This window comes from Apium graveolens, chromosome 11 (genome assembly GCF_009905375.1).
Source record: "Apium graveolens cultivar Ventura chromosome 11, ASM990537v1, whole genome shotgun sequence".
NCBI lineage: Eukaryota > Viridiplantae > Streptophyta > Magnoliopsida > Apiales > Apiaceae > Apium > Apium graveolens.
The window spans coordinates 157,662,215-157,674,883 of NC_133657.1; the positions used below are offsets into that span (position 1 = coordinate 157,662,215).

Below are 12,669 nucleotides of genomic sequence, written 5' to 3' on the forward strand. Positions count from 1 at the left end.
CCCAAAAATTTTGGACTTTTTGTAACCCTTATGAATAGTGATTTTGCTGATTATGCTGAATGAGAAAACTTTTCATGCCACACTATGTAGGGGTTCTGTTATTGATATTCTGAGATCTTATTAGTACTCTATATGGTATATAAGTGTATGTAAAGATCGTCAGAATCCAAATTCGAACACTTTGATTTTTCCCGAAAATCCACCAGATACCGAAAGAATTGGGTATAAGGTAACATGATAAAAAGGATTTAAATTCAAGGATTATAAGAGAGGATCATAAAAGGAATATGATGTATTGAGAAAGGTTAAGGAAACCCAAGTAACACTACTAGAAAATCAGCATTAGACATCGCACATTAGACATCAGTCAGAAAAGTCACTGATGTTAAAAACGTTTTTTACATCACATAAAAAATAAGTGATGTCTTTTTAGTATGTTTACATCAGCTTTTCAGTATAGCCATGTCTAAGTTGTTCTTTTAAAAACTACGTTACATCAGTTAACATATAAACTGATGTCCAATTCACTTTTAACATCGGTTGACATATAAACCGATGTCTAAGCTCAATTTTAAAAAATTAGAGCCCGCTGCTTCTCCCTTTTGTTCCCCTCCCTTAGCCAAATATTTTCCTTTCCCCCCCTTAGTATATTTCCCCTCCCGCCTATCACTCATTCACTATAATAAGATTATAACATAAAATTAAAAATAAATCAAAATCAAAACAAAAACAAAAAATTACAAAACAAAACGGGTTTTGCATTTTCAGACAAAACACTCACCTCATTCCCCCTTTCTCTCGACTGCTCATAGCTAAACCTAGAACTCTCAAATGTATTCAATTTCCGATTAGACTTTAAATCTCCAATTAAAGCTCTCAATTTCTTCAACTCATCTCTTACTTTCAAATGTTCTTTTTTCTCATTTGTTTCAATTTTTGTGACAGATTCGAAGATTAAGGAGTGAAGTGTGTTCATTGAAGTTTAAGGTGAGGAGTAGAGTTTGTTGGAGCTTAAATCTTGGAGCTAAGGGTTTGTTAAAGCTTAAAGCTCGGAGCTTGGAGTTAAGTTGGATTTTGGGCTTCGGAGTTAGTTTTTTGGGATTTTGGAGCTTGCTTTGTTAGGTATATTCTTCTTTACATATCTATTTATATTTGTTTGGGCTGCATGTATACATTTGTGTAGTTGTATGTATGCATGTGAAATTGAAATGTGTAGTTGTTGCATGTGTAGTTGTATGTGTAGTTATTTGTCTAAAACTGTTTGCAAATTGTCCTCTTAGAAATTTTTGTATTTTTTTATGTTTTATAGACCCTGTGAAGTTAAAATACGAATTTACATGTAATAACAAGTGCTTGTATATATTTGTGTTTGTGTAGTTTGTAAATATATTTGTGTTTGGGGCTTGTCGTTGTAAATAGCATGGTTTATGAGTGAATATAGGAATTTTATATTGATTATACTAGGTAGTAAATGTACTATAGTATATAGTAAATTAATATGTTATTTGACAATCAGGTAGTTTGAGAATAGCATGGACAAATCTTGGATTTTCAAAGATAGAGACACACTTGACTATGAAATCGGGGTTGAAGAGTTTTTGATATTTGCCGAGGAAAATGCTAGTGATCCTAAAAGAATCCCCTGCCCCTGTAAAAGATGTGCTAACTTCAAAAAATTTGCAGTTAAGATTATCAGGGGACATTTATATGAAAATGGTTTTAGTCTGGGGTACCTTGATTGGATTTGGCATACACAAGGTCTGCAAGTAGGTCATCAGTTAATAGAAATGCTCCGACCCCTACATCTACGCCTGCCCCTGCACCTACGTCTGCCCGCGCACCGATACCTTCCCCTGGCCTTGCATCAGAAACAGTCAATGTTTGTGATGCTGCATATAATTCGAGTGAGTACAATAATGAGTCATATCAGTTAAGGAGATTTGTGGCTGATACTGAACAACCTTTGTATGAGGGTAGTGAATGTACCAAGTTGAAGTCGATACTAAAATTGCACAATTAGAAAGCTAGGTTCGGAATTAGTGATAGTGCCTTTAACGATTTGCTGTCTACCGTTGGCTCTCTCCTTCCTAAGGACAATGTGATGCCACCTAATGCATATGAAGCCAAGAAAACCTTATCCGACTTGGGCCTAGAATACATAAAATATCACTCATGTCCAAACAATTGCATACTGTATCGGGGGGTAAACGTTGATGCTTCTGAGTGTCCTAAGTGTCGTTTATCTCGCTGGAAGTTAGGAAAGGATGGTAAAATAAGGATTAATGTTCCTGCTAAAGTAATGTGGTATTTTCCAATTATACCGAGATTCAAACGGATGTTTAAATCTCCTTCTACATCTGAACTAATGACCTGGCAATCAAAGCAGCGAATAGAAGACGGAAAGATGCGGCATCCAACCGACTCTCCTTCTTGGAGAAATATCGACTATAGGTGGCCTGCCTTCGATAGTGATACACGAAATATTCGTTTGGCGTTTTCTGCAGATGGTATAAACCCACATACTAACGGTCTAACCAATAGATACTCTTGTTGGCCAATAGTATTAGTGACTTATAATCTTCCTCCGTGGTTATGTATGAAGAGGAAATTTATGATGCTAATAATTTTAGTTTCCGGTCCACATGAGCCTGGCAATGACGTTGACGTATATTTACAGCCTTTAATCGATGATTTAAAGAAGTTGTGGGAAGAAGGTGAACCAAATGTTTATGATGCATACACCAAGTCATATTTCACTTTAAAAGCAATTTTATTGTGGATAATAAATGACTTTCCTGCATATGGAAATCTGTCCGGATGCGTTAATAAAGGTTATATGTGTTGTCCAATATGCGCTGATGATACAGTTGCCAAGTATTTAAGCCATAGCAGGAAGATGTGTTACCAAGGCCATCGGCGTTACTTGGCTAGGAATCATCCATATAGGAAGCAAAAGGCCGCTTTTAATGGACAACAAGAATTAGGGCAGGCACGTCAACCTCTGTCTGGAGAAGAGGTTTTATTGCAGCAAGATAAAATCAAATTTCAGTTTGGGAAGGAAGTAAGGAAGTCAAAGAAGGTTGATTGTCCATGGAAGAAAAAGTCGGTTTTTTTCGAATTAGAATATTGGAAGTTTCACCATGTCCGTCATTGTTTAGATGTCATGCCCGTCGAGAAGAACGTGTGTGATAGCTTGATCGGCACACTACTAAATATGAAATCTAAGTCTAAAGATAGTGAAGCTTCTCATCTTGACATGATTCACATGGGGGTTAGGGCTGATCTAGCTCCACAAAAAGGAGAAAAAAAAACATACTTACCCCCTTCGATTTTTAATTTGTCCAAGGCAGAAAAAAAGAAAATGTTGTCATCGTTAATGCACATGAAACTTCCTTATGGACATGCGTCAAACATTAAAAACTGTGTTTCCATGGAAGAATTAAAGATGTTTGGGATGAAGTCCCACGACTGCCACATCTTACTCCAACAACTGCTTCCTATTGCAATTCGTGCGGTACTTCCAAAAAAAGTCAGGGTCACCATAATTAGGTTGTGTTTCTTTTTTAATGCTTTGTGCAGCAAAGTTGTAGACGTATCGAAACTAGATAAATTGCAATCAGATGTAATAGTAACTTTGTGTGAGTTGGAAAAAATCTTTCCTGCATCATTTTTTGATATAATGATACATCTCATAGTGCACTTGGTTCGGGAATTACGGTTATGTGGGCCGGTATTTTATAGATGGATGTATGCATTTGAGAGGTTTAATAAGGTGTTGAAGAGTTACGTACGCAACCGTTATTACCCCGAAGGCTGTATAGCTGAATGCTATCTGGGAGAAGAATCAGTAGAATTCTGCCAAGAGTTTGTCAAGCAAGCTTGCACCACTGCTGGTCTTCGTAAAGATGAAGGCAAGTTAAGTGGTCCATTATCTGTTGTGACAATGAAATCAATCGATGAAAAAGAGCGGGATGAAGCTCATTTACATGTTCTTCTAAACAACATTGAAGTATAACCATATATTTTGTAAGAATTTATTAATTTTATGGCTGTTCAATTAATATATAAATTATATATTTACTGGCTAGTTAATGATTATATAATTTCTGTTAGAATGCATAAGGAGTATCTAGAGGGAATCCATCAAGAAAAAAAGAAAAGTGTTCATTGGCTCTTGAGAGAGCACAATCGCCTTTTTGCCGATTGGTTTCTAGAAAAAGTTAGTATTTTTATAGTTTCATTTGTGCCTAATTTATTTGCTCTGTAGTAATATGGAATTTAGAAGTATTTTGTTTCTGAAAATGTGTAGGTTAGTAGGGAAATGGAGGAGAATCCTGGAGGAGTTTCAGAGACAATAAGATGGATAGCCGGAAAACCATCATTTTCAGTTTTGACTTACGAAGCTTATCTAGTAGACGGGGTCCGATACTTTACAAAAGAGCGAGACGGTGTGAGGGTTGTTCAAAACAGCGGAGTGTCTTTAGTTGCTAAAACTGTCCAAGTGTCTAGCGCTAAAGATTTGAAACCTGTAGAAAGTGACTTGACATTTTACGGTGTTATCTTAGAAATATGGGAGCTAGATTATCATGCATTCAAAGCCCCGTTATTTTTATGTAATTGGGCAGATAATGACAAGGGAATTAAGGTGGATGATCTTGGGTTCACACTTGTCGATCTAAGTCGACAAGGCCACAAGAGAGATAAATATGTGTCTATGGATCAAGTAAAGCAAGTTTATTATATTGAAGATCCGATGGATGCCAAGTGGTCCGTTGTATTAACCTCTACAACTCGAGACTACCAAGATGTGTATAATGATGATGATTTAGGAGACACAACCATGGAAAATCCCCCATTCTGCTGCCAAATTCCTATATGTGATGTCGGTGAAGATGTTGTAAAAAATATTAGAGAAAATATTAAGGGCACTTGGGTTAAGAAGTGACAATATTATTTGCAGTCATGTATCTCCTTTTTTGTAACTGTTTAGCATTATTTATGCCTAATGATATTATTTGAATTTTCGTATGTTTATGACTGTTTATGAATGCATATAGTCATCGTGTCTGACTGTTTATAACTGTTTATAACTGTTTATGTATGCATACTTCACTAGTTTAGTTATGACTGTTTATAACTATTTATATATGCTTGTGACTAATGAAATATATGTTTCATTTTCAGATTGAAAAAGATAAATGGCAAATAAAAAAAAATATCTAAAGTACAAGACAAGTCAGATGAGGAGGTGGATAAAAGCTTGGAGCCGGAAACAGAACCTCAAGATGAAAATGTGGATTCTATGGAAGACACGAAGGCAACAGTCACTACTTCCGAAACTACAAAGAAAAGGTATGGATCTGCCCGAGGGGTTTCCGCTATGCACAAAGTGGTGGTGAGGAAGGCGCAGGGCAAGAAAACAAAGGTATCGTGCAATGCACATGGAGTTCCAGTCGGGAATGCAAGGCACAGTCTACAGTCCTACACCAGAATGTTGGCTAGGACGATGATTCCGGTTGATTATCCTAACTGGTCAAAGGTACCCGATGAACTAAAGGAGAAAATATGGATCGATGTGAAGGTATATAAATAAGCAATTTCTTATGCACTTTGTAAATTTTGCATTTTCTTGTACTCATGTAGAGCATAACATTGGTTTCAGGAGACATTTAAAGTCCCCAAGCAACTTCAGAAGGGGCTGATCAGGTCTGCAGGAGCAAAGTGGAGAAATTTTAAAGCAAATTTAACAAGGGATTATGTTAAGCCGTATCTTGGACAGAAGAAGAAACTACGAAAGCCTCCAGTGAAGTATGCTTTTGTTGGTAAGGAGGCTTGGAAAAATTTTGTTGCTGAAAGGACTACCTCGACATGGAAGGTATACGCGAAAGAGATCGATCGTGTGTTTATATCTGTGTTTTATTTATGTTGTGAACTGATATTTTTATGTATTACAAATATTTTAGGAAAAATAGAATGTAATATTATTTAAAATGTTTGTTGTAGTCACTTAGTGAAAAACAAATGGAGCGGGTGAGCAATCGAAAATATCCTCACCGCACATCTAGAAAGGGTTATGTTGGATTGTTAGAAGAAGAGGTAACCTCTGTTTAAGCATTGACCTTAAATAGTTGCATCCTACATATATTGTTGTTTTAATATTTTTTGATTTTAATCAGCAAAAGAAAGGAACCTTGGCTCTCGATGAAGAACCTGATCGGGCTCTTATGTGGCACAAGGCTCGTAAGGGAAAACTTGATGATGAGGAGGTTGATCCAGAGCTAGCTGAAATAGGGAAAAGAATTGTGAGTATTTAAAAAGCAACGTTAATTTTTTACATCTATGGCCCCGCGACTTAATCATATTCCCAGATGCCCCTGCTACCGCGGTATATATTTTTACATCTATGTTTTATTGGATCTCGCACTATTATATTAACTCTATATTTGTTTTAATAAATTTGATAATATTTTCAGAAAAGTAAAAGGAAAGGGAAGGATCCTTTAACTGATTTGCATAAGGTTCAGTCCTTATTTGAGAATATGGAAATCAATAAAAATGTTCCGAAGCGCTTTCGGTTGTTGTATAAACATGCAACGACATTCATGAAGTCTACTGGAAACTCCATTCAAATCCCGTGCGATGCGGAGGTGTTTGGTGTTGAGAAAAGAATTTTCATTTTGCATGAAAACATAATTGCTTTGCTTGAGTTTAAAATGATTGGCCAAGCAGCAATTTCTGCACACATGGCGTGAGTAGTATAAATTTTTTAATTATTGTCTTGTCTTCTTGTTGATAATTTCTGCATTTATATTCTTGTTTTTTTTATAATTTCATTTTATTTGCAATGCAGATACTTGCATTGCATGGTTTGTGAAAATGAAAATTTGGAGCAATTTGCTTTCTGTGATCCCGGAGTCTCGTTTACCTTGAACAACAATTTTGAAGATAATTTGGTTAGTCGATTTAAAGAGGGTAATCCTGATCGTCTCTTTTTTATGCCACATAATAGCAAGTAAGTACATAAAAAATGTCTTCAGATTTATTATAAATCGCTTTATTTATTTATTTATAAGCATGAAATTCAAAATGATATGATTCTGATATTAATTCTGTTTATTATAAATATTTATAAAAAATAGCTGCCATTGGATATTGGTTGTGATTTGGGCGGGCGAGGTTTTCATACTCAATCCTCTCCCTCGTTCAACTACCTATCCCGAGTTGGAAAAAGCAATATCAAGGTATTTGCATTTAATTTCGAGTGATTATTTTCATTATTGAGATATCAATCAATTTGTGTTATTGATACTGCTAAGATGACAAGGCTGTGATTGCGTTCAATATTCAGGCCGGAAGGGGAAATAAAGCACCAACTATCAGATATGTTACCGTAAGAACCAGGGGCATTAATTTACTTATTAGTCAGAGTTTTTTCGGTTAGATAGGGGCATTAATTTACTTATTAATTGGTCTGAGTTTTTTGAATTAAATAGGGATGCCCCAAACAGCCCGGTGGAACTGAATGCGGCTATGTTGTTATGTGGTATATGAAAAAAATTGCCGTGGATAATGAAATGACATTTATCAAAAAGGTATATTTTTTTGCTTAATTCATTCTTGATATAACTGGTGTACATATAATTTGTGGTAGAATTCATTGTTAATAATTCATGTGTGTTACACTTTTCAGTGGTCGAAAAAGAATCGAAAGGTGACTGTTGCCAAGGCTGAGCTGGACGAGGTTCGATGTGAGACTCTTAGCCATATCGAGTCCTTCTTATAAAAAGGCCTAATCTGCAGCTCCTTTATGTAGACTGAATTTGTAAGAATTTGTAAGAGCTACTAGTGGTTTTTGTTGATAAATATAATGGGGGAACTTTAGTTGGTAAATTTCTGTTTGGGATGAACTATGTAAATGATCGATGGTGGATGTCTAGTACTTGCTATTGCAGTTATGTAGTTTGTTTGGATTATGAAGTTTGGTTGGTGGTGGATATATGTACGTAAATGGTATAATCTATGGTAAATCAATGAATGTATGTTTGTTTTTGCGTTTGTTTTGGTTTGGTTAGTTTTGGAATGGTAAAATGGCAGTTGGTATGTTTTTGGATGACTCTTGTTTGGGTGTTGGGCATTTGATTGAAACAGGGGATTCATGAATAAAAAAAATAAACAAACATCACTTCATGAACAAAATAACTGATGTAAAATGTAGTCAAATAAGACATTTCGTTCAATAAACTGATGTCATAAGCAGGCACATATATCAGCTCACAAGAAATGACTGATGTAAAACAATATAATAGATATCACATTTTGAAAGAACTGATGTTAAACACACACAAAGACATCGGTTCCATTAAAAAAAGAAAGGTACGACATCGCTTCTGATAAAAGACTGATGTAATATGTTAAGTTACACATCAGTTTAACAAGTTTTTCGATGTTAATGTATCATATTGCTTTATATGTGATAAGTTTAAAATGATATACATGACATATGAATGAATAACTGAAACCATAGTGAAGGTATACATTGAAGAAAAATACATCACATTGTTAAGAAAAATGATGTCTAAACTGTGTATAGACATCGGCAAATAAGCGATGTGTAATGCACCTACCTTTCTCATCGCATGCAAAGACATCGCTTGGATTTTAAATAGACATCGGCTAATAAGCGATGTCTATCGACAAATTTCTAGTAGTGTAATAAGATCCCGGGTATGATCCCTCAAACGATAAATGAGAACGAAAGTTAAGCGAACCGTATAACAGATCAGCGGTCATTAGCCAAGTAATTAAGAGCTAATCAAAGAGGTTAGTGATGATGATGTCACCACACCAACAAGAAGATGACAAGTGTGGGAAGATGACATAGGAGGATGACATAAGCATGACCAAAGGGAAGGTATTGTTGGTTGATTTCAAGCCACACAAATTTTACCATGGTTAAAAGGTAATTAACAAAACAAAAGTATATCAACCAAGCCTTTTATGCACAAAGATCAATAAAACAAAGCAAGCTTCTCTCCCCCCCCCCTTTTCAGCTTCTTCATTTCGAATTTTTCACCATAATGGCGAATTAGAAATTCAAAACACAGGCTATACTCCATGGAAAATTATAAGGTTTGTTTCTTTGGATCCTATATTTCATAATTAAGAAGAGCAAGTAGTTTGAGTGCTTGAATCAAAGGTTTTCTATCTCAAACAAATCATTTTAGTTTAGGGTGAATAGTAACTTTCAAGAACAAATTTTTGATTCTTGATTTTATTTGCAAGGTCAAGGTAGCTTAAGCATATATTAAGGCTTCCATGGACATTCCAAGGATCTTTCATTGATTAAAAGCTTCAAGGAAGGTATAACTCTTCATGATCTTAGTATTAAGATTGTTTGATATAAATGATTATGATGATGGAATGATAGATTAAGTGTAGTAGTTGTTTTATCATGTTGAGATCTTAGTTGTTAAGTGCTTTTGTTGATTTTGGGAGTTAAGAGTAGCACTAGTTGTTCTTGATGGTTCATGATATGATTGGGCTTTGTTTAAATGGTTTAAAGTGGTGGATGAGTGATATTGTCATATGGTTGTATTGGGATTGATTGATGGTGGTTTGGTGTTGAATGGATTTGATAAAATTTTGGGAATCGCTAAGTTATAGCCATCGTAATGCCCAATTTTCCTTAGACTCTTTTTGTTCCTAACTTCAGGACCCGTGAAATCACTGTTAGGTTTTTACCATTGCCGTGTTTAGATATTTCATGTTACGAGCTTCGTTTTGATATGTGGTACGCTTGAATCCGATGTACGGTTTAGGAGAAACGACCGTTTTAAGTAACGGCGTTTCGCGACCGAACCATTACCCCTCGCCTTACGTTGAAACCTTGGTTAAGGACTTAAATGACTAATTGGGGTATGAAACAATTATGTAAAGTGGATTAGGCAGTTGGTAAGGTACTCGCAAAAGAATCTCCTTAAAACCCTTAATGGTTAATTTATTAAAAATGGCGGAGCCGAGGGTACTCGAGCGACTTAAGTAAATCGTTAAGCGCGAAAGCGAACGTTAGGACTCTAAATGGTTAAAGTCTAGTTTCTTAAGCGACCGGGGTTTAATTCCGACTTATGTTGTTGTTCATAGGTTATCGGACCCACTCTAAGCTTAAGTCTATCCGGGAGCACTCAGGCAAGTTTTCTACCCGTATAACTGTTGTTGTGATGTATATGTGTATATGCATGATCTTGTGATAAATGCATATTTGTTATTAGCAAATTCTTGCGATATATTGTAGCATGTGATATGGTATATATGCATGTCTGTTCCGTATTCATGATTTATGTATCTGTTGGTTCAAATGCTTATTAGTTGCATAATACCTATGCTAGAGATAAGCAGTAGTTGTGTATACCCTTAGTATAGGGGACCCAAAGGTGAACATTTTCTAAAACTGGGAGTCGATGTTCCCGAGTATATTATATATATATATATACATATGGTTATAGTTTTCAAAACTATTAATCGAATAAGGTTTATTCGATAACTTTTATTTTATTTAATGAATATTACTTGAATATTCATCCGAGGACTTATGACTCCTTTTATTTTATTTAATGAATATTATTTTGAATATTCATTCGAGGACTTATGACTCCTTTTATTTTATTAATTGAATATTATTTCGAATATTCATTCGAGGGCTTATGACTAATTTTGTATTATTTAATGAATATTATTTGAATATTCATTTGAGGATCTATGACTCCGATTATTTACTGAAATATATTCTTTATTTTATTAAAGAATGAGGTGTCGATAATCAAACTTATTTTTGATTATTCAAATAAAGATAGTACTTTCGTATAAGTATATCTTTGGTTATTTAATACTCATTTCAAGTATAAGTTTTACAACTTCTACTTCAAGTTATTTATATAGAGATTATCCTTATGGGAATATTATTTAATAATATTCAAATATTTTCTAAATATCGGGACTGATTTACTTTATTAAATCAGCATTACTTCAAACACTCTTTAAAGTGTTTTCGAGTCTTTAAAATGATTTTTAAAAGTTAGACCGGATCCCAAAACTCATTTTTATATATTTAAGATCTTCCTTTATAAAGGGGATTTAAATACTCGCTCAAAACCTGGGGAATCCGGCTCTGTGGTGTATTTTACATTCGCAACGTGGTTGCTGTTTTGAGAAAACAATTTGATTACTTGCCAAACGTTCGGGAAGTAAGTCCATCTAATTGAGTCGGCATAAGCGACAGGCCGGGGTACGGTCTATCAAAGTGTAAGTGGCTGGGTGGCAGTCCATCAACGCATAAGAGGCCGGGTGGCGGTCCAGCACAAGGTCCTTATGTGGCCAGGGTGATGACCGGTGGGGGATTCATCCATCTACTAGTAGAAAAGGTTACTTATTGGTATCTTTGCCTGATCAGCAAGATATCGGGTTTATGCCAAAATTCTTTCCTTTCCAAATTTATTGGATATTGCAACTCTGTTCATACTTTACATGACAGAGGTTTTCAGGAAATGTATGGGAGATATATATGAATATATTTATATATCGGGACTTAATGAAGCATCTCGTAACTTCATTATTTATAATGTTATTTCAAGGATTGAATCTATTCAAGTCTTATCTTGTAGTCTCATCTGGGTGATGAACTTTTGAAACTTATTATAACTTGAACGGTGGTAGTTCAAGTACTATTCGGATATAAGTATATTGGAGTATCTTGTAACTTCCTCTTTTAAACTTATATCTAGCAAATGATTATCTTATGCATGTCAAAGATTTTCAGAAAAACATTGAGACAAGGTTAGATATATGAGATCACCTTGCAACGATAGTTTTATACAGTTATAAACTGGAACTCTGTGTATATTATGCATGGAAGAGGACTTTCAAAGGTTGTGAAAAGTATATATGTATATATACTGAATATTTTGCGACTTCATCGCATTAAGATATCAAACTTGGTTCATTTCTTTTGACCAAGACTTTCATGAGTACTATGAGAAGGCTCATATATTGTAAATCATTATACATATTATTTTGGTGGGCTTGCACCCTTGCTTTCTTCTTTCATCACACAACAACAGATAGAAAAGATGAACAGGACCAAGCTCCCAATTCGCGAGCGGATAGGAAACGTTCCGCAGTTTCCTATAGGCATTGATGTCGTTGTAGCTGAGGTAGGAACTACCAATAGGCTAGGCTTCAACTTTTGATGTACCGGATTTATGTATATTTATGAATTGTAATAATGGCAAAGAAATGTAAATCTATTAAGAAACCCTTTTAAGGTGTAATGGCATATAATTTTGGAATAAAATGACTCACGTTATTTTTGGATATTCATCTCTAAGACTATAACTTGTGGTGTGTGTGTTTATTGTGGGGTCACAGTACAGAGTAGTTGATTGTTTATTAAGATTGGGTGTTATTAAGGGAAATGGAACTCGTGACACCCCGGATCCCCGACCCCGGATTTGGGGGTGTTACATCATCTCCAAGAACTCCACAACAGAATGGTGTGGTGGAAAGGAAGAATAGATCACTAATTGAAGCTGCAAGAACAATGCTTGAAGAGTCAAAACTCCCAACATATTTTTGGGCTGAGGCTGTTAACTGTGCATGTTACACTCAGAATATTTC

The 12,669-nt window shown here is 35.2% G+C and overlaps 1 protein-coding gene across 1 annotated transcript; it reads left to right on the plus strand.

Moving 5' to 3' along the window:
• Nucleotides 1–1,532: 1,532 nt before the first annotated feature.
• Nucleotides 1,533–4,945, plus strand: LOC141696045 (uncharacterized). The gene is made up of 3 exons (XM_074500236.1): nt 1,533–1,904; nt 2,021–4,009; nt 4,310–4,945. Exons 1-3 carry the CDS (start codon nt 1,533–1,535, stop codon nt 4,943–4,945), a joined length of 2,997 nt encoding a protein of 998 aa, XP_074356337.1.
• The last annotated feature ends 7,724 nt before the right edge of the window (nt 4,946–12,669 follow it).

Coding starts and splice junctions, on each gene's coding strand:
- LOC141696045 (XM_074500236.1), top strand. CDS start 1,533: ATGGACAAATCTTGGATTTTCAAAGATAGAGACACACTTGACTATGAA. Junction 1,905..2,020: donor TGATGCTGCATATAATTCGA/GTGAGTACAATA, acceptor TTGCACAATTAG/AAAGCTAGGTTCGGAATTAG. Junction 4,010..4,309: donor TTCTTCTAAACAACATTGAA/GTATAACCATAT, acceptor GAAAATGTGTAG/GTTAGTAGGGAAATGGAGGA.